Here is a 26,868-nt window from a genome sequence, read left to right as displayed (position 1 = left end):
AAGGGGTGTGGGGGTGCAGGAAGAGACTGGACAAAAATCGTACACCTATGGATGAGGACAGTGGGAGGGGTAAGGGCAGAGGGCAGAGGGTGGGGTGGGAACTGGGTGGAGGAGAGCTATGGGGGGAAAAAAGAGGAACAACTGTAATAATCTGAACAATAAAGATTTAACATTAAAAAATAAATAAAAATAAAAATAAAAAGAATAAAAACCTAACTGCTGTCCTCTTCGCCGGCTCCGCCAGATGTTCGGCGGCCGAGCAGCCCGCTATGCCCTTACTTGCCCCGTTTCTCCTGCACCAGTCCACACAGGGCATCTGCGCATGCCCAGTTCTCGGACCCGGTTGACTGCGGACACCAACCACGTCCCTTCCCCGACGCTGCAGTGCTTTGCATTGGGAGTGTTTTAAGGAAAAGAAACACCTCGGCGACTCGAACAACTGAAAAGTTGGACTTGAAGCCATGATCTCCCCGTGGTCATGTTTCCTTAGGTCCAGGCAATAGCAAATACACAGTGATGAGCAAGCCCCCTCCGGCGGACCCGGCAGGGCACGCATTATGCACGTGCTCATGGGGTCTGAGACTTGGCTTTCTAGCTGCCTTTGATAGACAGTTGAAGCCAGGCAATTAAAAGAACAAGGGTGGGTTTTGGCCAAGGGAGAAACGCTTTTCTTTGTCTGAGGTTGACATGGCTCCTCCTTTGTTTTTTGTGCACATTCATTTTCTTCGACAAATATTTATTGAGTACCAGGTATTGCCTGGTGTACGGGGGCATCCTTGTAAAAGCTGGAGGCAGGGCAAGGAACAAAACAGACAATATTCCTGTGAATGGGAGACAATGATGTGTGTTATAATGGGGGATACTAACCTCACCCAATCCCTTTATGAATGAGGCTGATTTTAATTAGTGAATGTAAATAGCTGGAAAAAATGTTGTTGACCTCAGACGTTTATCGACAGTTCTCCATAGCTTCTACATCTCATCATTCAACACCCAGGACCTCCACATCCATGGCCAGTAACCCAGAAGGTCCTCATTTAGAAGTTCGAGCCTGATTCTTCCCACAGCCCCCTCCCCTGGATTTGAGACTTGCCTCAAAGCCCCAGAGCATTTAAGATCATGGATTTATATACTGGTCAATACCCTGGATGCAGGCAAAGTGAAGGCTTCTGAATTGCACTTTATAAATCATTCAAAGAAGACCTTAGTGCACCCCCCCCCCCCCCCAACCCCATCACATCAACCTCATACCCTGCAGCCAGCAGGCAGACATTAATAAAGGCAAATGCTTGGCCCCATGTCCTTAGCCCAGAACTGATAAACACAGCCACAGGCCCAAAGGGTAGGTCACTGCTGAGGGCTGGAGGAACCTGGCTCAAGTTAATTGCATTTTTATCATCTTGAATGTGACCTGGGTTTCCTGCCCATTTTTTTCTCTGTTTCTGGTGTCTTCCTGTGTCTTTGACGCCTCTAGTTAGCCATAGTTCTAGGGCAAGTTTTCTTCTCTGCTTTTCCTGCACCACTCTCCACTGAAGGCGAATGTCCTTTTGTTCCCTTTCCTTGTGGCCAGGGCTGCCTCAGAGGATTCCACATCATAAGGAATTTAACTAGAAGATCAAAGTTGAGCATCAAAATATCTTGAACCCTTGAGCCTTTTGTCACATAAGGGTCTACTCAAAATGTTGTTTTCTGAAATTCTTCCCCAGATAACAGGTAGTGTGCTCAGTCTTACAGCCGGGCTTGGAGGGCTCACATAGCACAGTTGAAAATTCACTGGCTTTGGAGGCAGCTGTGGGGTCAAGTCCCAGCTCTACCAGTTATTAGCTGGGTGGCCATGGAGCAAATCCATTCACTTCTGTAGACCTCAGTTTCTTCTTCTGTGATATGGGATACAACATAGTGGGTGATTAAGAAATACCGTTGAATGAATGAATGCAGGCATGCTTCGGAATTCCCCTGGCATTTCCTAGGCATCAGGCTCAGGGGAGCGGAGGGAAGAAGGTGGGTGACTAGATGCACCCTTAAAAAGATCATGTGGTAGGCTGGGTCAGGAAGGAACCTACTTCAGGGCAGCAAGCACAGGGCCGGCTTTTGTCCCATGAGCCCACACAGGCTTTGAGCCAGACTTCTTGGGTTCAAATCCCAGCTCCACCACTTACAAGCCACGTAGTGATGAACGACCTGCCTAGTTTCTCTGATCCCCAAAATGGAGAATTATAAAAACACTTTCTCCCCCTCACAGGGCTGTTGTGAGGATTAAATGAATACACATAAAGCACTCAGAAGAGTGCCTGGCCATGGTCAGTGCTCAGTAAATGGCAGCTGTGTGTAATACATCATTCACGTTCCCGAGTGACTGTTTTACATGGATGTCTCCCTGTCCCCAGTCATGGGGCTGCAGCCAGCATGTCACACCCAATCCCAGATTCTGAACCTGGGAAGGCTATGTTTTCAGCACAGCTGGAGCCATCAGGATGGGGGGAGGGAAGGCAAAGTCAAGTTCATAAGTGGAGGCTGTGCAAATGCAGCTGTGAGTGCTGGATTTCCACATTAATTTTAAATCTCTTCCTATTGGGATTGTTCAACAAGCCATTACTCTAATGGATGCAACCACAGGCTAAACAATAAAGCACTAATCCACCACTTAGCGTAGATGCTGCATGCATTAAGCCCTGTAATTTTTTAAACTTTCTATTGAAATATAACATAATACAGGAAAGCACACAAATCATTCAGCATACAGCTCAACAGACTTTCACAAAGTGAAAGAAAGGCAACATGACCAAGATCCCCCCAAAAACCTCCTCACGTCCCCTCCCAGTCACTACCCCACCCCAAAGAAAATCACTGTCCTGATTTCTAAACTTAGGTTAGTTTGTCCTGTTTTGAACTTAAAATAAGTGAAATTGTACAGTTGGCTTTTTCCCCCACTCAATACTGTGTTTCTGAGACTTATCACACTTCCGTTCTCGCTCAGTTTTTTAATAGTTTACACTGTGTGAAGACAGCACAGCATGTCCATTGTAGTACTGATGGACACTTGGGCCGTTTCCATGTTGGGGCTATTATTAATAGAGCTGCTATGAGCATTCTTGCACATGTGTTTGTGTGCATGTGTGCGAGTGTGTGTGTTGTTGTTGTTGTTGTTGTTGTTTTTGCTGAACATATGTGTGTGTGCGTGTGTGTGTGTGTTGTTGTTGTTGTTGTTTTTGCTGAACATATGCATGCACTTCTGGTGAAAATATACCTAAAAGTGGAATTGTTGGCTCACAGAGTTTGCATATGCTCAGTTTCCAAACTAGCAAACAAACCCTATATTTTAAAGAACTTTTAAAAAATACATAAATAAACCAATCTTTAAAAACTAGAAAATATAGATAAATCTACATAAATCAGTAATGGAGAACCACCCACAATTACATCACCCAGGAATAGCTCTTATTCACATTTTGGCATAACAACTTTCAGTGTTTTTCTATATGGACACGCGTATTTTTTTTTTAACCAATAAAAACCCCATTCTGTGTGTACCATTTGGTAACCTGATTTTTATTTAGCAATAGATTATGAACGTCCTCCATGTCAACAGCTTCACTTTTAAGACCTTTTAGTGTGAAAATGTTCAAATCCCTATACGGCAGGCGGGGCTTGACCAGATGGCTCCGGACACTGGGGCTATCTGCACATGGCAGTTGCCTTCGGGCTCCAGAGTGCCCTCTCCATGCTCCATCTGAGGGAGCTGGGGTCTAACCAAATGGTCTTCTGGTCCTTTTCTTACCGAGAAACTTGTAGGGACAGCATAGTTGGTTTTTGTTTTGTTTTGTAGAAACTCAGATATGTTACATAGATCCCTTCACTAGACTGACAATGACATGGAGTGGAATCTTTCCCCAGAGTCAACCCTCCCCACAGCCTGGCCTTGCCGTACCCCACTGGACGAGAGGGACCCCTACAAACCTGCTTGGGCTTCATCCTCCCAACACTTCCCGCACCAAGGAGAACACATTCAGCAAGAATGCTCACAGTGCTCTCCTGCCTGAGCTAAAACGTGCAAGACGGCCAAACCAGACAGCCTGAGAGTCTGTCAGCCTGAGGAGTGTCGCAAACGATGCTTCGGAGCGTTCCCTGAAGTGACATCAGGGGCAGACAGAGTTTGGGGGCCAGGAAATTCTGAATGCCTTGGTGCTGCTATGTGAGGCCTGTGGGCCCCCCTTAAAGAAAAGGCATGGCCTTGCCCTTCAGCGCATCTGACTGGGGGTTTAGCTTTAGGAATCGTCCCGACAAGAGTCGGATAAGCGTCAAACAAGAGCTTCCTGGCAGAAGGTGGGTGCAAAGAAAAAGAAACCAGCTAGAACCTCGTTTTTGCAAGACGCTCTTTAAGCCAGAAGCGCTTATGCAGGGACCCATTCAATAGAGCCAGATCCAAACAGCTAGTTACAGCGGGAATCTGACCTCCATCTCTGCCCTGAGACGGCTCAAAGTGCGTATCAGCTGCCAAGCACCCCTGAGGCCCCGTGAACTGTTCCTGAAGGTCTCCTATCATCACCCAGGCGCAGGGCTCGGGTGGGGGTGGTGTATGTTCAGAGCAGGGCTGCCCCTTTGCACAATTCCAGAGGCCACGCTTCACAATGGACACTCCAGGGTGAATGGTAACCCCAAAATGCAACTTGTACAATACAATGTTAACAACACCCTGGGTTGCACACTCAAGCAGCCCTTTAGTGGTGGTCACACACACACATAAAAGTAAAATCTTAAAGCGCTCTGGGAGGAGGGGAGGGAGAGAGAAAAGTCCCAGGCAAGTTATTAGTAAGAGTGTCTACAGTGGTTCGCAAACTAGACACAGCCTTAAAAGCTGTGTGTTCAGGCCCGTTTACCTTTTACTAGCTACACCCCTCTACATCTCTACGTTTGCGCCTATTTGGTCTAGAAGAGCGAACAGGAAAGGACCAAAGGAGAGGCATACAGGGAGTCGGGGGAGGTGTCCCAGGCAGAGAAAACAATCTACACATGAGGCTCACAGTCAGAGGGGACCTGGAAGGCTAGGTGACTGTAGACACCTTTTACCAAGCTCCTGCTCTCTGTGAGGCACTGGGCTAGGAAATGAGGTAAGGACATCTCCAATGGGAGAGGAAGGTGAGAGAAGGTTGCCTAATTTGGGGGACCAGACAGTTAAGAGGCTAGTTTCCAACTGATACAGCTTAGCAGACCCCTGGGGGGAGTGGGAGGGGGAGGGGAGGGAGCTGGCCTGTGGTCCTGGGCAGAGGTTTTGCGTCTTCTAGGATCTGTCTGAATGCGCCCTGACAAGGACAAACAGTAGCAGATGATCACCCCAACCCATGTTCAAGAGGCCACCAGAAGCATCTTCTCACAATGACAGGCAAGACCAAGTTGTGAAGTCAGAAAGGAAGCCGTGGACCGCACACCCCTTCCAACGGCTCTGCATCTCAGCCCCCTGGGATGCCCCTGGTGCTGACAATTAGTGGAAACGCCTTTGCAAACTCCTGAGGCCTCTGGGCCTCCCGCAAGTCCTCCCTGCCATCACTCCAGCAGAAGAACATGGGTAAAAAGATCACGGGCCGGTGGTCTTGTGCCTTATTCCGCTGCCTGTTGTCTGCTCTGCAAATTGTTGGTGCACTCCAGCAAAAGCCTCGCTTTCTGCTCATGCATTTTTTATGTCCACACTGGCGGGTCCATGAGGAAGAATCCTCCCATTCATGCCATTTAGCCATTAAGCACAATAGGTAAGGATGGGTATTGCAGGGAGGTGGGGTTTGCATTCTTTAAAAAAAAAAAAAAGTCAGTTTATCTCCTAACTGAAAACTGACACTGAGCTGCCTCCGAATGCCACCCTGTACCTCCGTCCTCCCAGGCCCATCTGTCTGCGAGCTGACGGGTGGCAGTGGTTAAGACAGCGGCTCCTGGATTCAGGCAGACCAGGGTGCAGACGCTGGCCTTCCCACCATCTTATCTGGTGACTTTAGGAGAGTGGCTGCAATTGTGTGAGTCTCAGTTTCCCCATCTTTGAAACTATAATGCCCGCCTTGTGAGTCTACTGTAGGGATTAAATGAAATAATGCTTGCGGGGCATTAGGGCCCGGATAACAGGGATAAAGTGCTCCGTGAGGAGAGACTATCATTAGGAGGGATTTGTAAGCCCGAGTCCTCCCCAAGGCTTTCGCCTCAGGATATCTAGCTGCTTCTGCATCCCCACCAAGCCATAATTTGCTGCGAAGTCAGATGGGGTAAACAGACCAGAGGGGGGTGGTGGTGAGGGGAGCATTAGACTCCTTTGCAAGGCAGACCTGCCAACATTCCCTTTCCAAGGAGGCTCAGAACTCCTGAGAGCAGTTGCCTAGAAACCGGAGCTGTGGTGGGCTGCTGCTGCCTCCCAGAAGTCCCCCTAATTGGGATGCATGCAGAACTGTTTGTTGACACTTGGCAGGTTTTTCTCCTTCTTCTTCCGGCAGAGATGTGGTCCCCTCCTACGAATGCCGACTCACATTAATTAAGGCGTAGCCATGGGCCGAGGCACCCCGGAAGCCAGTGCGGATGGCAGCCTTGTCAGCATCCTCTGACAAAATGGCCCCGTTAGGTCATGCTCACTATGTTGGCACTTCAGGATGTTTACAAGGTTTGCGGAGGCAGGACGGTGTGTGAATGAGGGTGAGTGTGTGTGAACAGTGCGGTTACATAAACTTGCCAAGTCCTGGAGGTCGTACCATCAATCAAAGCATGAGATGTGCCTACTGTGTCACCTGATATCAAACACTGGATCTCCGTTCTCTTCAGGGGTTTAGACACCACTTGTAGCCTTTGGGCATAAGGCGGGTGAGAGACCGAATTATGAGCTAAAGAAGTAGCTTTCCTGAGAGGCCCGTGGGGAGCCTGTTTCATTTGATCACTTCTTCCAGAACACAGCTAGTCTCGCTCCCAGCTGAAAAAAATGCATGTTTCAAAGGCAACCACTCATCTCCAGCCTGTTTGGATGATTCAGCGTCTGCGCAGATGGTTCTATACACCTACTCCACCCAAAGACAACATCGAAGTTGGGTGGCGGTGTCATTGTTACACGCTCCAAAGTCGCATGCATTTAATTAGGGCTGGAAATGCAAAGGTTTCTAATGGTTTAGTTATTCGTGCAATACATATTTTCTGAGGACTCCCTATGTGCCAGTTCTGAGGACACAGAAAAGATTTAGAAATTGTTCTGACCCTCAAGGAGCTCAGATTGGGGTGGAGGTAGGAGGAGGGAGTTCATGGACAGGCAAGTCAACCAGTAGCTCAGGATCGCACAGACCGAGGGTGCAGGACCCAGCCTGGGAAAAGCAGAGGCAACTTCCGGTCCAGGGCGGGGTTCATGCCTGAACCTCTCTGTACTTCCATGGCCTCGCTGTGAAATGGGCTCATAGGAAGACTCAGAGCTGCCTGGGAGGATTATCCTAAGAAGTTGAAGAGATCAGTAGCCATAAAGCTTTTTCACAGTCACTGCCACATGGTATCACTCGTCTCCTAGCTGTGGTGGTGGTGGTGGTGGTGACAGTTATTCCTACTTACTGGAACAGAGAGGTTAATTGTTCTGCCTAAATCACACAGCCAGGTGTTGGTGGAGTCGGAGTTAGAACCTGGCGGTCTGACATTAATGTACATCCCACTTTTGCCTACACCCATATTAATTTCCCAGTGTTTCCCTGTGAAACATCACCAGGCTGTGATGTGGGTTCCTTCAATTCTTCTTCCCCTCTTTTCCTCCCTCTCTTTTTCCTCCTCCTCCTTTTCCTCTTTCTTCATTTTCTTTAGTGAAAATCTGAGCTAGAGATTAAATAAAGGAAGAACCCAGAAAAGAAAACCACTTGTTATTAGACATTTTCTGCATGTAATTTCTTATTCAGCAGAGCAGAGGTTAATTCCCTGGTCCTTTAGTTTAATAAATTTCATTACGTACATGATAACCAAGCGTTTCTCCTACCCACCATGGACAGTAGGTTCACAAACCTTTATGAATTACTGAGTAAGGCAATTTACCAAATCCCAAAATAACTGCGGTCTAATTGGACTGTTTTGGCCGCCACCTTAGAGAAGAGAACCTCCTAAGCTCACCACTTGAACCAAGTGTCCCTTCCCAGAAGCCTGTGGGGCTCAGAACCAAACCCCTGTCCTGGCTGTGGACACAGCCAGAGAGTTGCAACCGCAGTCATTCGTGGCTTGGATGGTGGTGGGGGTGAGGATGCCTGTGATGATAACTGCTGCCATTTACTGACTACCTCCGGCGTGCCAGGCACCATGCTAAGTGCCTCTCATACGTGATTTCCACAGTATCCTCAGATGGGCATTAATTTCCCAATTTTACAAAGGAGGGGAGTGCATCTCAAACAGGCGAAAATGACTCACCCAAAGTCACGGACATTGAGAGACAAGGAAACGATGGCCAGTTAAAGCTAGAGCAGACCTTTCCCAAGCCCGTGCATTTTCCTCGCGCAGCACTCTGGGACCAGGCCACCTGGGTTTAGGTTCCAGCTCCACCAGCTATGAACCCGATGGTCAGACAACCGGGCCTCTCCCAGCCTTAGTTTGCTCAGCAGCCGAATAGGAAGGGGGTAAGTAGGAAGGGGGTAAAGGGAACAGAAGTACTGGTAAGGTCTCCATTTTACAGGCAAAACAAATTATTGTGGCCGCCCTAGAGCAGCAGGACCAGGCCACCTGGGTTTAGGTTCCAGCTCCACCAGCTATGAACCCGATGGTCAGACAACCGGGCCTCTCCCAGCCTTAGTTTGCTCAGCAGCCGAATAGGAAGGGGGTAAGTAGGAAGGGGGTAAAGGGAACAGAAGTACTGGTAAGGTCTCCATTTTACAGGCAAAACAAATTATTGTGGCCGCCCTAGAGCCCTGTAGGCGATTCCTCAGCTGAAGCCACTCTCTTCCGACTCAGACAGCATCTGCTGGGTGCACGTTTGCCCAGAACTCAGAGATGCCACTCAAGTTTTGCAAAGGAGCCAGAAAGAATACGAGTGAAGCAGTTAAGTGACTTTCCCACCGAGAGTCAAGTCTCCTAAGCCTTTATCACAGTCCCACCGCATCTTTCTCCCACCTGACTTATGGCCCAAAGGAATCCGTGAACAGGCCCTTTTCTGTTTGGGCTGAGCCATTCAGAAAGGAGAGAAATCCATCCTGAACTCTTGATCGGACTCCGCAAAGCTCCCATTGTTGGGTATTACCATTAGCAAATGACCTAGGGATAGAAAGAGATGTTCCAGTGTGATTTAATAAGAACGTGGCCGCACTAAGCACTCAGAATATGTTTGCAATCAATGTGCTGTATACACAATATGCTACCAGAGCCATCTTTTGTGTTTTCAGTTGACCTTTATCTCAGCAATCTTGTCCTATAAAGAAGAGTGAGATCTCCACTGCAAATCGTTAGCACTCGGGGAATGACTAATTTGGATGCTGACAAAGATATTAACTTGGGAGGGGGGATGGTGAACAATACAACGCATCCTTTTGTCAGAAAGGCAGTTCAAAATCGGTGTTGTGACTACAGTTGACTGAAGTTCAATTACTGTAATAAATGTATTCCAAACTTCATCTCAATTGCATTTGCATTTTAATGAATGATTCTCACCTTCTTGTCAATTTGGCAGCCGGGCTAGATTTATTAAGTTATTGTATAAACAGGGCATTCTAATGCGGGAATTTAAATGCGAAAATATTTGCTCGGTGTGCATTTGAACTGGGGCTGCGTTGCTAATTTGCCTGTTGTTTGAGTTGCCTGAAAATTCAAGAATTTAAGGATAGCATTTTAGATCCCTTCTGGCCATCCTACTTGCCCTCTCTCTTCTGAAATCAATATATCTGGGGGGGCTGACAAAGCAAGGTGGGGGAGCCAGCTAGATGAAGTCGGCTCTCCAAGCCGCCAGCCTCCACAAACTGGAGAGAAACTGAATTACTGGCTATGATTTGAAAACAGTAAAATGTGTTCAGTGAAAGTTTCCCATGTAGGCGATTCCCTTCTGTAAGAGCAGGACATCCCTGAAATCGGGTTGCTAGGAGTATGTGTTCATCTAAAAGTCATTCCTTCTCCGCAGAAGCACTCCTGGCTTTATAGCCCCATATTTCTTCAGGCAGAGACGGAAAATGTGAGTGAAAACCAGTTGGATGCAAAGCTTTAATACCATTCAAAGGGGTGTGTGTGTGTGTGTGTGTGTGTGTGTGACATTCGGGCAGTTGTTTTTTGACAGTGATTTGCAGTGGTTAATCCCATGCCCCCATAATAGAAAGGTTGAACTTAAGTTCCCTTCATGGCCTCCAAACTGTCCAGCACTCCGCAGCTTCTTGCATGGCCCCCCGCGAAGACAACTGGGACTATGTTTTAGACGACCTCCAGTCCTCGTCTAGGAGCCTGAGGATGGAGGCTGACTCAGGCAGAGGGACAGTTATTGCAAGCAGAGTGCCCTCAAGGGTGACTGTCTCCTGCAGACACACTTAAAGAACTTTCTGAGATGAGCTGACTGCTAGCATGTGCCCCAAGTTTTATTTCAAACTTGTAGCAAGGGAATTGGACTTCTGCTAAAACCCGTTTGAAGATTTCTTTCTGGAGTCATTTTTTTTAATAGAGGGAAAAGGGTGGCTGGACCAGTTCAACTCAAATTTCAAGGCGCATAGGAATTACTTGGGGGTCCTGTTAAAATGCAGAGTCTTACTCAGGAGGCCTTCCTGGGGCCCAAGATTCTGTGCCTCTAATAAGCTTTCAGGCGATGAGGATGCTACTGGTCCAGGGACCACACTTTGAGTAGCAAGGAGCCACATAGCATCACTCAAGGGAGAAATGGATAAAGGTCAATAGCTTTGTTACAAGTCTGAAGGGCCCCCTATGTGGTTAAATCTAACACCCCAGAAAGAACTCTTAATTTCATTAGGCTCTAATGATTAGAGGATATCAGAAAATTGCCCAAATATTTTACCAGATATGCTAGATGCTTCTCAGAAGGGGCTGTTAATTACTCTATGATCCAAGTTCTGTTCCAGACCATCTTTTCTTGGGCCTGAGGCAATTTCTTCCTTCATACTATATTTTATCATATTTAAGAGGCACTTTTTAACATCTCTGAACTGGAGATGCAATGTATAATCATGACTTAATGTAATTGGCATGGGTTTTTTCTTCTTCGTGGTTCATGAAATAATGGTATGTCTTATAAGGGATAATGTATTGGTCAGCTATTTTCACCATAATATGCTGTGTAACAAGATGTCCCCAAAACTCTATGACTTTTAGTATTTCTTCCTTGCTCATGTGTCTGTAGGTTAACTGGGGTTTTACTGATCTAGGCTAACATTCGCTTGGTTCAGGTCTATTCCATGCCTTTCTCATTCTTCTGGATTTAGTGAAATAGTGAGGTTTCTTTCCTTGTCATGGACCTAAATGAGCAAGCTTATGTCAAGCTTCTCTTTAAGTCACATCTACTAACATCCCATTGGCCAAAGAATTCACATTGGCAGAGCCTAAAGAAAGGTGGGGGGGCGGGGTGGGGGGATACAAGTATTTGCTGAACAGTGACTTAATGTGCCACAGGTAGTGCCTTAGACCAGGTAAAGCCTGGTCCAGAGAGGAAAGGTAAGCCACCGTTTTCCTTCTAGAAGCCTAGAGGTGAACTCTGCACAATGGCCCAGAGACACACAAGCTCTGCGCTTTAAAGCTTCCACTGAATGTGCTTGCCGCGTGCAGGTGGAGAGATACGTTGTGAAATCGCCCCACGGGCTCCCAATCCCTGCTTGGCTCCTTTCCGGCTGTATGACCCTCGTCATCTACTTAACCTTTCCCTGTTTCCTCATGTGTAAGTCACACCAACCTCTCAGGACTCTTGGGTAAACTGACAACAACAATAGCTCCCAATCACTGAATCCTGTGTAGTAGGCACCAAACTGAACTCTCGATGTCACAATCCATTTCATCTAACCCTCCCAACAGCCCTCTGAGGCAAGAACTAATACTTTCCCCATGTGAAGGTGAAGAGGTTGACAACCTGCTAAGGGAGTGGCAGAGTAGAGATCCCATCCCGGGGCTGCTGCCCACGCCTTACCTCTGCAGACACCTGCCCTCAGGCCTGAAGGTGCGGGGAGTGAAGCCTGGGTGCCCACTCCTGCCCTCTGTCCGTCTCAGCTAATCCCTGCTGAGTGTGTCCCGATTGGCCACAGGCACATTCCTCATTCATCAGCTCACACAGACTCCCCTGCAGAGAACATATGTCCCTTAAAAATAAAAGCCACCCTCATGCACTGGTTAAGAGGAAGTTGCATTGGGTAGAGGAAACTTTTCATTTTCTAATCCGCTTCTTCCCTCCGCTTGCCTGACGCAGTTAATTATTTCACTCCCCATCGTTCCTGCTGCGATGTTAGCCAGGGGAGTTTTCCATTGTGAAAAGCAGTGAGCAAGAGGCCCGAGTGAGTGGATTTAAAGGCAAAAACTGCTCTTCCCTACAAATAGCTCCCTTCACACAAATAGCCTGGTAATCAGCAATAAGATGAAGAAAATGTAGGGAATTAAATGGGAATTTGCTAAAGTATTAAGCATTTTTTAAATGGGCCTCCACGTGCCAGGGGAGCATTTTAAGCTCCCTGAATGGACATCCTGCAGCCTGAAGTTCCCAGAATAGACTGGTGTGTCTGGCATGAGGGTCCAGACCCTCCACCCAGCTCTGTTCATCTCTCACACAGGTCTTTCCAGAGGTCTGGCAGGTGGGAGTCTGGCTGCTTTGGGTGAAGAGGGGCTGCAATTCCACCAGAAAACTTGCTTTCTAGATTTCCTCTAATTGGCCAACACCGACTCCCCTATCTCTTTCTGGGAGTTATTGACAAGACAGGCATTCATCACTCTGCATTTCCGGGTGTGTTGCAGGCTTGACTTTTCACAGTGCCCTCCCTGTGCAGGTCCTTGAGAGAAATCTCTTCCTAGTTCAGGACAAGGAATAGCTAAGCAACACCTGAACAGCTTTTTTAAAAACTTATGGGCATTAGAAATCACGTGAGGGATTGTGTTTCCCTCTTTGCATTGGCCACTAGGATGCTCAGGGCCAAATCTGTGCACTAGATCATGTGGTATGGATTTTGATACTTGTCTTGCCTGATTTTATTTTGTTGTTTTTCCTGCCTTTTTATTTTTCTTTTCTGCCTCTAATACTTTTTGGAATAAGGACAAAAATAAGTCAAGGAAATAAATCTATTACCAACCTCCTAATTATGACAAAAAAAATAGATAACTAAGATGCGAACTCTTGGAGGATATGGTCACCTTTGCAATGCCAGTGCCTTAAACAGAACTTGAAACCGAATAAGTGCCCAGCACAGAATCTGACACATAAGAGGTGTCCAGCCCAGGGCCTGGAACATAATATTCAAGCCCTCTGACTCACTGCACCATGGACCATCCGCCTGTCACTTATTATAAAATTGATTAATCAGGACGTTATTAACATCAAAGAAAATAAAAAGAGTTAGGCTGTTCCATGAGTGGAGGACTAGATGTTCGCTCATACTGCATTCTTGTCCTACGGCCGCCCTAACATACTGCCAGTCAGGTGGCTTAAACAACAGAAATGCATTGCCTCACACGTTTGGATGCTAGAAGTCCAAGATCAAGGTGTCAGGAGGGTTGGTTTCTCCTGAGGACTGTGGGAATTTGCTCCACGACTCTCCCCTAGCTCCTGGTGGCTTGTTGGTGATCTTTGGCATCCCTTGGCCTATGGAAGCATCGCCCCATCTCTGCCTCATCTTCATGTGGCATTCTTTTTGCATGCGTGTCTTTGTCCAAATTTCTCCCTTTTATAAGGACACCTGTCATATTGAATGAGGGGTCAGCCCTACGCCAACATGACCTCACCCTAACTAATTACACCTGCAATGACCCTATTTCCAAATAAGGTCCCATTCGAACGTACCAGGGGTTAAGACTTCCAGCTATGAGTTTTGGGGGAACACAATTCCATCTATAACACATACATTTCAACATCTAATTGGCCACAAGTTCTGCAGGGGAAAGTGGAGGCTTTTGTCCAGTTACACACTGAAATCGGAGCCCAAAGCTCACCGAGCTGGCGGGGTCTGCCAGCGTCCCTGGAGCCCTCCCACTGCCACGCGCGACGGCCACACATGATGGGTGTCCTCTGCGCTGGCCCCATGCTCTGCCTCCTGCATGTCCCCTACAGGGAATTGAATTAACAACCTTCCAGTGCCCAGGATGACGCCCACCCGAGCCACGCCGGCCAGGGCAAGACAGTGTCTTTCTTAATAGTCAACTCCTCTGTCTCCATCTCTCTAGCTTCCTGATTCGGTCTGTGAAGATAGGTCGCGGGTATTTTGCCATGCTGAGGGAGGAGAGTACACTGAAAAAGAGGCAACAGCAACTTCAGAAACTGAAAGAGGAAGAGGAACACAAGTTCCAACCAGCCAAAAAGATCTCAGAAATCCAATCCAGGGATACTGTTTTGGAGTAAGTAGACAGAGTAGCTGTGGCGTAGTGGTCTTGGGCAGGACCTGGGACAGCGAACGCTGCCTGGCTGGGCTGAGGGATGGCAGCTATCTCAGCGTGGGGCCCCTTCTCCAGCTAGTGTCTAATGACTAGTTTAGTCTGGTCCAGCCTACCTTGCCACCCTCACCTTCTGGAATTCAGTGGAATATTTTCTGCTACATGTGTCTGTCCTCAATCCAACACCAAGAGCTACACAGGAAATCTTGCTGGTCCCCAAATGTGCCTCTTTCCCTCTCCTTCCCAGGCTTGTCCCTGCCTCTAGGCCTTTTCCCATGCTGTTCCTTGGGCCTCCCATTGCTCTTCCCTACATCCTTGTCCAACTAAGGTTCTAATTATCTTTAAAAGCCCAGCTTAAATGCTTTCCTCTCCCGTTTTCTTGGATTTCAACCCAAACACCCCCCACAACCCATTTGGACTTTGGATTCCCATAATGTGTCTGTATGCTAGTTCACTTTAATCCACACCGATACTCTAGGCCAGTGACTCGTTAGTCAACAAAGCCAAATATCAACAGTACTTCTTCAAAATAGACTCGCCCAGGCCGAAAACCGACTTCTGCGCATGGGCCACGAAGTTTCAATCGCACTGTATGTGTGCCCGCACGTGGTATTTTGTGGAAGAGCCACACTCAAGGGGCCAAAAAGCCGCATGTGGCTCACGAGCCGCAGTTTGCTGACCACGGCTCTAGGCCTTTGCCTGAAACTCTAGGTCAGTGGTTCTCAACCTTCTGGCCCTTTAAATACAGTTCCTCATGTTGTGACCCAACCATAAAATTATTTCCGTTGCTACTTAATAACTGTAATGTTACTACTGTTATGAATCATAATGTAAATATCTGATATGCAGAATGGTCTTAGGCGACCCCTGTGAAAGAGTCGTTCAACCGCCAAAGGGGTCGTGACCCACAGGTTGAGAACCGCTGCTCTAGGTCCAAGCTCAGTGTCCAGCAGGTGGACAAAAAATGTCTGTTGGTTTACTTAATAAAGTAGCCCCCCCTCTTTTGGGGGGTAAAGATCTGTCCTCTAGTCAAGAGGACCACATTCAGACTAACCCATTATGAAATGTTCATCATATAACAGCAGCAATTAATAATAACAACTACAACAATAATTATAATAGGTCTACTGTATGCTTTATGCACATCTTTCTGTCTAAATTTTAAAACAGTCCTATGAACTAGGTGTTATTATTAGCCCCATTTTAGAGATTAGGAATAAGGCTTAGAGATGCTCACATAATTCCCCTTAGGACTCACGTCATCTGTTAAAAGCATCCTGAGACCCCAACTGAATGACACCCGAATCCATGGATGGTGCCACTCAGCATGAACAAAATCCTGGGATCCTTAGCTCATGCAGACGGAATGGGGCACAAATCAGGGATAGAAAGGAGGTGAAGGACCCAGCGAGAGAGAGAGAGAGAGAGAGAGAGAGAGAAACATTGATGTGAGAATTGCCCATTGGTTGCCCTTTGCAGGCACCCTGACCGGAGACCGAACTCACAACCTTTTTGGTGCACAGGATGCTGCTCCGACCAACTGAGCTACCCGCGGGGGCAGTTCCAAGCTTCTAATCATGGCTTTTGGAAGCCATCCAGGAACCCACCAAGAGTTGCCTTATTAGAACAACAGACAATCCTGTCACCCAGGAAATTCCAATGAATTTAGGAATTGTGTGTCAGAAACCAAGGTCTAAGACCAAATATTAGAACAAAAGATGGTCCTAGTGCTAGGACATTACAAGGGTTTTGCGAGCTCTGTGCCAAAAACCAGAGGAAGAGACCGATACAAGTATTTTTCTATTATTTCACAATGCCCGTTCCCTCCAGTTTAGGGAATCTGGCAAGAATCCCAGAGGCAGGGCTTTTGAGCAGGATCTTTAATGCTGAGTGGGACTTCATTGGATGACAAAAATAGGCGCTGTTAGACATATGCCTATCAGCCCACGAGAAATTCTTACAGCCAGCGTTTCTGGGTAGGAAGGCCAGGGCTGAAAAGGGAGGCTGTGATGGTATTTTTTGCCTAACGCCAGAAACATTAAACAAAAACAAAAAAAAGCAGGCACACCATGACCTGAGCTTCCTCCATCCAGCCACTCAACGGCCACCATGAAGTGCCCTCATGGAACCCTGAAGGGGCAGGTGATGCAGAGAAGGGCACTCGATGATTGGGGGTGGGGGCCGAGAGGGGTACCCTCTCCATGAGGGTCTCAGGAGCTCAGAGCAAACAAACTCTGCCTCCCCTCAGCTGGCAGTGTCCATGGTCTGCTGCTCCCAAGTCACTGGCCAGCTGGCTGCCTTTCCTGCAATAAAGAGAAGGAATAAACCGGCTCTTTTGTGCAGGAGCTGTGCTCAGGGTAACAGGCAAGTGAACGGGGGCTGGGAGGGGCGGCGTCTGTTAAAGATCCTCGGTGACTGTTCAATTGTTCAGTTGTAACGTTCCCCTTGTTTGGATGGGGTTTTTAATCCATGGTCACAACACACCATTCTCCCCTCTCCGATCCATGTTTCCGGGTGAGAGACGTGGTTTACTTAAAGTTTAATAGGTTTAAATATGCATGAGGTCGCTCCTCTTGTAGACACTGGTCTGGTTATGTCTTATCTGGTGAATTCTATGAGCTGTACAAGGCCAATTATTAAAATACTAGAGGCTCGGTGCACAACATTCATGCACTGGAGAGGGGGTCCCCTCAACCCGGCCTGTGCCCTCTCATAATCCAGGACCCCTTGGGTGATGTCCGCCTGCCGGCTTAGACATATGCATAAGCCTGGGGATCAGGCCTAAGCCATCAATCAGACACCCCCTGTCACAGTCCAGGGCTCTCGCAGTCCAGGACCCCTCGCTCCTTACCGCCTGCCTGCAGTGGAGGTGGGAGAAGCTCCCACCACCGCTGCTGCGCTTGCCAGCCATGAGCTCTGCTTTTGGGGCCTGCCTGCAGTGGAGGTGGGAGAAGCTCCCACCACCACTGCTGCGCTTGCCAGCCATGAGCTCTGCTTCTGGCTGAGCGGCACTCCCCCTGATTCCACTGTCCACCAGGGGGCAGCTCCTGCGTTGAGCATCTGCCTCCTCATGGTCAGTGCTCGTCATAGCGACCGGTGATTCCACTGTCCAGTCGATTTGCATATTAGGGTTTTATTATATAGGATAACCAGAAGCTATCACTGCCATTAAATGTAGCCATTGGGAGGCAAGGGTTATAGAATAACATTGATAGGTCATCCTGAGCAGTACAGAGTAGTGGTTAAGAGCACAGGACTGGGTTCAAGTTCTGCCTTCCCCCATACAACTGTTTAACATTGGGCAAATCACTGTAATTCTCTGAACCTCCTTTCTCTTCATCCACACAATTGATACCAAATTCCCATGTTTATTCTGAGGATTAAATGAGACAATGCTGAGCACAGAGTCTGGCATATGAAAAGTTCTCAGTGATTATTGGCTCCTATTATACAATAAAAGGAATTTGATCTCTTTGGGCCTCAATTACCTAAAATCCTCAGATTTATAGCTAAAACTATTTTTGATGCTTTTATTGATTTTAGAGAGAGAGGAAGGGAGACGGAGAGAGAGAGAAACATTGATTGGCTGCCTCCTGTATTCCCCGCCTACTAAGGATTGAGCCTGCAACCTGGGTATGTGCCCTGACCAGGAATCAAACCAGAGAGACCTCTCAATGCATAGGACAAGGCTCAACCAACTGAGCTGCACCAGCCAGGGCCATGGCTAAAAATCTTAACTTCCAGGCACACTTGAAAGCATCTCACATCTAAGAACTATGCTTCTATAATTCTAGTCACAGAAGTATCAGAAGTACAAGTGTTCACTTTTAAACAAGGTGTTTGATCCTGTGTTTTATAAAAGCAAAGGGGATTATTTTTCTCCCTTCTGGATCTAAGACCACAGGATAAGCTCTTTCAGACAAAAGTTTTAAGTCTGATAAACTATGCAGGGAAAAAAGAAAATCAAGCATGTCCCCAACGATTTCTGCCTGCCCACAGCCTTTCCCACTGTGCTCAAGCTCGTTTTTCAGCTGAAAAGGTGGGGGCGGGGACAAGATGTAAAATTTGTCTTACTATCATGGTTGAGAGAAGACTTAAAACCAGAGATTAAGGTGGGAAAACCTGGGTTAATTTCTGCATATTCTAAACCACTGGGGGTAAGAGTTGAGCCAGTAAGACAGGGCACTGCCATAAAAATGGTGCTAGAAGGAGACTTTACTTGGGGTGGTGAATATATAATACAATATACGGATGACATATTACAGAATTGTACACCTGAAACCTACATAATTTTATTAACCAATGTCACCCCAATAAAGTCAACAAAAAGTGTAAAACCTGTCCACTGAAAACTACAAAACAACATTGAAAGAAATTAACAAAGTACTGAATAAATGGGAAGACATACAAAACAAAACAAAAAACTAGACCCTGCCAAGGTATTTGCTTGTGGCTTCCTCAGCTCTGGCGTTGAATTAAAAGCCCATGGAAATGGAAATCAGGCGACCAAGATTCTGGTCCCATTTTTCAGTTTACTCTGTGACCCCAGGATTGTCCTCAAGTTCCCAGGAGGAAGGACAATTCCTAATATGTGCCCCCCCGCCTCCCTTAGGCTCCTCTGCCCCCACCATAGGCAATTCTCAAAACAGCAGCCAAAGGGATCTTTCTCAGATGCAGGTCAGAGCATGTATTCTCTCAGCTCAAAATCCTTTACACTCATTCAGAGCAAAGGCCAAAGTCCTTGCAGTGGTCCCCAAGGCCTGTTCTCTCTCCACCCCCACCCCCTTCTCTCTCTATTGCTCACTCCACTCCAGCCACAATGGCCTCCTTGCTGTCTCTACAACCCAGGTGCACCTCAGGACATTTGCACATGTTGTTCCCTCTCTCCAGAATGCTGTGCCCCAGACATCTCAACAGCTCCCTCCTTTATGCTCTGCAGATTTTTATCACATGTCACCTTCTCCATGACACCTTCCCAATCATCCTACTTAAAATTGCAACTCCCAGTGCTCCCAGCCCTTACAAACTCCTGCTCTGCTTTTTGCTCCCCATAGCATTTATCACTATCTGGAATAGGGTGGGGAGGCCATGCTGGCCAAATCCAGCCCCCAAGGCTGATTGTGTAAATAAAGTTTTATTGGAACACTGCCGTTACATGTTGTTTACATACCGTCAATGGCTGCTTTCATGCCAAAAGTAGTTGTGACATATACCCTATGTTCTACAAAGTCAGAAAGACTTGTCTGGCCCTTTAAGAAAATATATCCAACTGTATACTAGTACACCACACAATTTACCTATTCATCCTGCTCATTCTCTTCGCTCCTCCACTAGACTATGCGCTCCACGAGAGCAGAGATTTTTTGTTTTGTTGGTGTGTTTTTTGTTGTTCTTGTTAATCCTCACGCAAGGATATTTTTCCCATTGATTTTTAGAGAGTGAAAGGGAGGGAAGGAGAAAGACAGAGCGGGGGGGGGGAGGGGGGAGAGAGAGAGAGAAACATCTTTGTGAGAGAGACATACTGATTGGTTGCCTGCCTCCCTCACATGCCCCAACAGGGGCTGGGGATCGAACCTACAATCCAGATATGTGCCCTTGACTGGGAATCAAACCATGACCCTTTGGTGTGTGGGCCAATACTCTAACAGCTGAGCCACACCAGCTGGGCAGCAGAGAGGTTTTCCTATGCTCTGTTCACTTTCTGCATCTAGAACCCTCATCTCTCAAGCCATACTTACTGCCCAGCGTAAAGTTGGTGCCCAGTCGTATTTGCCAAATAACCCCTGGCGGGAGGTGTTTAAAACTGCTGCTCACTGTTGGCTGTTTCTCTTTCTGCCTGTCCTTCAGCACCTATGATGATGAGAAGATGAAGAAGGCAGAGGCTGAACTCATATCCCGCCCTTTCACCCCCAAGTACAGCTGCATCATCTCACCCTTGCTACCTGAGTCCCACGTGTAAGTACAGTCTCCCCTCTGGCTCGTCTGCCTCGCTAGCTTCTCAAGCGAAACCGAGGTGAAATGACTCACCCAGCTGTCCCTGTGTCCTCCTGAAAGGGCCATGGAGCCTAGAGCCAACAACACTATTGGCGTATAAAACTAACAGAAAGCAGACACGGTGGTTTAGAGCTAAGTGGCAAATCAGCTGGGACTGAGTCACTCCGTTCCTTACCGAGCCAGACGCTCTAAATGTCAAATAGTTTGCAAAGCCTGATAGAATCTGTCTACAGCCTCACAGAGCGTGTGCGATAACATCTCACCAGGGCTCAGGGGACAGGTTTTCCCCAAGACTCGCAGAGCTGTTTCCCAGAGAAGCCCTGCGTCTTCTGACCCCAGGCGTGAACTCATCATTGCAGGGTGTACTGGGCTAATCAACCCTCTGAAGGACACTCTGGCTTTCCAAAACCTTGACATCTTTTCCCCTTGGGTCTACGCCAAAGAATTTCAGGTCCAACTTTTTCTCTTTTGCTAGTTAGCACTTTTCAATGGGAAGATTTCAGGCACAGAGATAGAAGCATTTGACGGTAGGGCAGGCAGGGTTTCTCAACCTTGGCACTGCTGACATTTTGGGACGAGTAATTCCTTGTTGTGAAGAACTGTCCTGTGTATTGTAGGGTGTGTGGAAGCATCCATGGCCTCTACCCATTATGTGCCAGTAGCACCCAACCCCTGGTTGTGACAACCAAAACTGTCTCCAGACATTGACAAATGTCCCCTGGGTGCAAAATCATACCCAGGGGCAAAAGAACATGATGCAATGAATTCTAGACTTTTCTGTCCACTGTCCACTGTCCACTCATTTGTCAAACAGCATTAGGCCCCCACGGTATGCACAGTAATAACAGCGCACTGCCTGCTCCGTAGGCATTACCTCATCCAGTCCTCTTCTGTAGGTATATTGTTGTCCCCTCTCTGCAGGGAGAAAGCAGAAGCCCAAGGTCATAGAGCTCAGTGTGTTGCTGTGCTGAGGTTTGAAGGCAAGTCTGCCTGACTTCAGAGCCTAAGCTGTCACCACCACACACTGCACAGAAAGTATAACCCAACGCCTTTGAGGAGCTCACGATATGTGTACTTGAAGAGTAAAATAATGCAAAAGTGAAATCAGAGAATGAGATGGCAGACAAACGAAGATCATTAATAAGAGCACTTAGTTCATGTGTGGAAGATGCCACCATCATCATCATCACCATCATCACCACCATCATCATCACCATCATCACCATCACTATCATCATCATCACCATCACCACCACTACCATCATCATCATCATCACCATCACCATCACTATCATCACCACCATCACCAACACTACCATCACTATCATCACCATCACTATCACCATCATCATCACCATCACCACCACTGCCATCATCATCATCACCATCACCATCACCACCACTACCATCATCATCATCATCACCATCACCATCACTATCATCACCACCATCACCAACACTACCATCACTATCATCACCATCACTATCACCATCATCATCACCATCACCACCACTGCCATCATCATCATCACCATCACCATCACCACCACTACCATCATCACCATCACTATCATCATCACCATCACCACCACTACCATGTGTTTGGACACATCCCTGCCCTTCCCTAATATTCCAGCTTTTGACACCTCACTCCCCACTTTCCTCCTACATACTTCCCTCTGGTAGATATTGTGATTGGCTTCTAGATAGACTTATTTGTCCAGGGACATTCCAACTGGCAGCTGAAGGCTGATGTTCTTAAAACATCGACAGGCCTTGCCATTTCTCCTAATGTCTCTTGGAAGCCCTTGTCTCTGCCATGGATGAGCCTCTGAAACCAAATGGTGAAGATCAGTGGGTCTCGCTTTCACTTGCATCCCAGTCATCCGGGGATGGGAGGTGGGGAGAGTAGGGGGTGGGGTGGAAAGCCTGGAAAAAATGTATGCCCCACCCTCCATTCATTTGGTGTGAGCAAACTGAGGCTCAAATCAACTGGACGTAACTGGAAAGTTTCTTGCTCATCTTCCTTCAATGCCAGATGGGGAAACTGAAGCTCAGAGAGGGGGGAACCCTGCCTAAGTTCTCTCAACAGGAATCCTGGTCTCCTAGCTCCTAAGTTAGATCTTGTATCAGGTTCGTTAGGTGGGCTACTACTATTATATTTATCATCATCATCATCATCATCATCTGTTATGCCCCAGACCAGGAATCAGCAAACTTTTTCTTAAAGGGACAGACAATAAATAATTTAGCTTTTGCAGAGCAGATGGTCTCTCTTGAAACTATTTAGCTTTGCCGTGGCAGTATGAAAGCTACAATGAATGGATGTGGCCGTGTTCCAAAAAAAGTTTTATTTGCCAACACAGGCAGTAGGCCCACTGGCAGCAGTCTGCTAACTCCTGCCCGGACTGAAGCTGCACTTTCTTCTCCTTGGCTGCCAAAAGGCTCTGCTGCATTTGATGACTATATCAGTTGTCTATTGCTGTGTTACAGACCCGCCTCAGAATGGGTGGCTTAAGACAGCAACCACTTGTTACTGCTCCTAAGTCTACAGGTTAGCTGGGTGGCTCTTCTGGTCCAGGCCAGCTTGGCTGCTCCTGGCTGGGCTAGCGTATGTGTGTGCACCCTGCGGATGAGCGAGCTGGAGGTCGGCCCATCTAGGATGGCCTCATTCTCAGGTTGTTGGTGATGGGCTGTTGGCTAGGGTAACAGGAGTGACTGAGCCCCGCGTCTCTCATCATCCCAGCTCAGGCTCGTTCACATGATGGGCATGAAGGTTCCAAGAACAAGAGCCAAAGCATCTAGTCTCTTGAGGCTTAAGCTCAGAATGGACACAGTGATCCTTCCACCAACTTCACTGGCCACAGCAAGGCATCAGTCCAGCCCAGATACACGGAATAGGGAAAAATACTCCACCTCTTGCTGGGGGAGCTGCAAAGTCAGGGAGGGGTGGTGCATCGAGGCATTCTGTACTCAGTCTGCCAGAGGCAGGGCATGCGGTCAGTTCTCACATCCTCAGTCAGCATGTCAACCAGTGCGGACTGAGCTGCTTAGTCCCTTCAATCCCAATGCAACTGATCCCCAAACCAACTGAAAATTCTCAACTAACTTTGTGAGGATCAATTCAATCATGTCAATGGAGACTTGACTTTGATCTTTATTTTTTAAAATATATTTTTATTGATTTCAGAGAGGAAGAGAGAGGGAGAGAGAGATAGAAACATCAAGGATGAGAGAGAATCATTGATTGGCTGCCTCCTGCACGCCCCCTTACTGTGGATCAAGACTGCAACCCAGGCATGTGCCCTGACCGAGAATCTAACCGTGACCTCCTGGTTCATAGGTTGATGCTCAATACTGAGTCATGCTGGCCGGGCTTGACTTTGATCTTTGAAGGGGTGAGAGAGAATAGTCTCCAGGAATGAGAAACAGCTCTGAGATGACTGGCCTGTCCCTCGCAGCCTTTCATGGAAGCGGCTGTGCAGGGAGGGCAGTGCCCATGATCTGTGTCCAGGTTTGCCCTTGGCAGTGAGCATGGGGGCCTGGAAGGCCTTGGTAGGCATCTTTCGATTTCTCTTACTAAATGGGAAAAACATTGTCTTCTGTTCGGGGATGCTCACACCCACACGTACGCTGGCTGGCATGGCAGTTTCAACAAAGTGGGCTCTCCAGGCCCGCTGACCACAGGGTGCCCTCCCGGAGTTCTGTGCACAGGGGTTTCGGAAGCATGCGTGTGCACCCTGGTCAGCATTCTCATCCATTATGCCCTGCATTTCACAGGGAGGACAGGGTCGGGTGTGCACCTGTGCTTATTACCTGCAGAATTGAATCTGATGCTCACATACCCACATCCTCCTGCGACCAAGAAGACCCCACATCCCCAATGACCTCCCTTTACTCACCTCCCCCCCGTTCCCTGTACCCACCTCACCCAACCCAAAGCCCAAGCCCGCAGGGGCTCTGAGTTGTAAACAGAAAGGGGGGATCTCCAGGGCCTTTTACAACCTCCTGGGGATACTGTGAGGGTGACGTGCGGTGTTAGGCACAGGACCAGGCACACAACCCAGCTCGCTGCTTGCTGCTCTTGGTGAAGTGCTGGACATGGCCCAGCGCCCAGAGCTGCGAAAAGGAGGTGGAGGCCAAGGTGGCATTAAGGGGGAAGAGAGAGAAAATGGGAAGGGCTGCGGGCTGACGGGTCCTTTATATTAAAAGAGAAGGAATAGTGGGTGCTCAGTAAATAATCTGTGGAATGAAGGAAAGGAGGCAGGAGGGGGCTCCAGAGGAGAAAAAAGAGCTGCTGACCCTGGGTTTCTTCCTAAGGCCTGGTGGATACGATCACCCCAGTCCCTTGGGATGGGACGTGGGATGGGACCTGGGATGTGTGGGGTGCGTGGGGGCCGTGCCCCTTCAGGCTGAGTGAAACGATCGCCTCCGAAAGGGATTTCCAGGATGGCCCTGGGTCAGCTCGGGACGTGAGCCCGGCGTGGGCGTCAGCCTCTGCCGTGGGGCTTTCCTGGAAGCAGGGCAGGTGGACTCCTTCCTGCCCCTGAGAGCAGGTGCAGGGGCCCTGGGGGCATCGATGAAGGCTGGGCACAGCTTCAGAGAAGAGCCACCACACAGGTTGATAATGGAGGCAGCGTGCCCATTAGCTTAAGAGATGAAACCGTGAGGGAGGGGGTGCTGGTGAGGACTCCACCTCTTCCCAGGAAACGTGCAGCAGGTTAACCCTCTGCTGACCTCCCTCTCAGGCGGCCACTGCGCTGGCTTCGTCGGGGCCTCGAATAATCAGAGGTCAGGCCCAGGGAAGCACAGTTTCTGGGGTTAAACAGACTCGGGTTCAAATCCTCACTAATCCTCGAGGTCAAATCCGAGCGTGACCTCGGGCAACTCGCTTTACCTCTCTGAGCCTCGAGGCCCTGGTCCACAAGGAGAACATAATGGCAGTCCCCTCCCTACAGGGATGTTGGGAACATGAAGTGAGGTAGTCACATCCCATCTCTGTCACCAACAAGAAGTGTGACCTAGAGCAAGATGACTGTGCCTCTCTGAGCTGTTTCCTCTTCTCTAACGTGTGGGTAATGATTCATACCCCCGCAGACCACTGGGAGAAGTAATAACACATGTAAAGGCCTCTAGTCAGCGCCTGGCTCATTGTAACACAAGATGCCCCCCAAAATCAGCAAATACAGGTTAGACATATTTTAAACAGGATTTAGTTGGATTTTCAAATAATAGTTCAATATATTTTTCTTCAGTGTTCAAAAGATTTATACATTTAAAGCAATGGGTCCAACTGTTAATCTGGGGGTGGCGGAGAAGTATAGTGAATACACTAGTTTCCCTGGATTTCCAGACTTCTTCAACACTCTTAACGTATTTATTGTACTTTCATCAGGTGAACAGTTGGATACCTGTCGGGTATTAATTTCCTTCAATCCCCTCATTGCCCAAGTCAAGAACTCCAGCTGTGGTACCCCTTCATCATCTCTCCTTTTCTCACACACAACTCCCCAGTCACTGGCATAGGGTATCTTATGTCAAATCATGGCTCTGCCACCTACTAGCCCAGTGACGTGGCACAGGTTCCTTAACTCCTCTGAGCCTCGGGTTCCTCATCTGTAAAATGGGGCCACTGCAAAGGATTAATGAGTTGATGCATGGGGAGTACACATGCATGAGCAGGACAACATCTCCAACTGGGAGCCAGCACAGTTGTGAAGAATGTTATTCTGACGTGATCTCACTGTGCTTCCTCTCTCTGTCTTTGCAGGGAACCCCTCTTCCGCCAGCTCTGTGCCCTCCACTGGCTTCTGGAGGCCCTGACTATCGACCACACCCACCACACCATGAAGCCCTTGATCACCTGCTGGAACACAAAGTAGGTCTCAACCCTTCCACCTGCTGCAACCAGTAATGGACTGGGCAGTGGGGGAGGAAACGCCCATTTGTTCTTCCCCTGCCTTTGCTGTTTTTTGGTGGGTGGGCTGCTTTAGGAGTTTTCTTTCCTGTGTGTTCTGGGAGATCCAAACAGGGGTAGGTTGGAGCCCCAGGGCATACAGCTGTGGGAGACAACTGTGTGCATCTCCCCCAGCTCCACATTTGGTGATGTCACACTGGGAGCTTAAGATCAATCAGGCATGGTGGGAGTACTCACACCACGGCCATTGGCCAGCTAGACGGGCACACCACCGGATGCACAGCCAGGCTCTGCTCTCCGCTTCTCTTCTTGGACCATGTCTCCCCAACAATATTTTATTATTTGCTCTTCTTTCTTTTCCTCCTCTCCCTACCTTTTACTCTTTCCTTTCTCTTTGCCCTTGTATTTCTCCTTTTTCTCAAGTCTTTGGAGATTAT

At 48.1% G+C, this 26,868-nt stretch overlaps 1 protein-coding gene across 1 annotated transcript in view; it reads left to right on the top strand.

The window, feature by feature from the left end:
- Positions 1 to 26,868, top strand: part of CCDC60 (coiled-coil domain containing 60) — a 56,321-nt gene that overhangs the window by 5,418 nt on the left and 24,035 nt on the right. Inside the window, exons 3-5 of the mRNA XM_014537714.1 lie at positions 14,314 to 14,484; positions 20,368 to 20,475; positions 26,285 to 26,392. Coding sequence (XP_014393200.1) covers positions 14,314 to 14,484; positions 20,368 to 20,475; positions 26,285 to 26,392 — 387 coding nt within the window. The remainder of the gene's footprint in view (positions 1 to 14,313; positions 14,485 to 20,367; positions 20,476 to 26,284; positions 26,393 to 26,868) is intronic.

The sequence above is a fragment of the Myotis brandtii genome, unplaced genomic scaffold (genome assembly GCF_000412655.1).
Source record: "Myotis brandtii unplaced genomic scaffold, ASM41265v1 scaffold181, whole genome shotgun sequence".
Taxonomy (NCBI): Eukaryota; Metazoa; Chordata; class Mammalia; order Chiroptera; family Vespertilionidae; genus Myotis; species Myotis brandtii.
The sequence above is the reverse complement of the archived record's forward strand: the minus strand, read 5'-3'. Positions and strand labels throughout refer to the sequence as shown.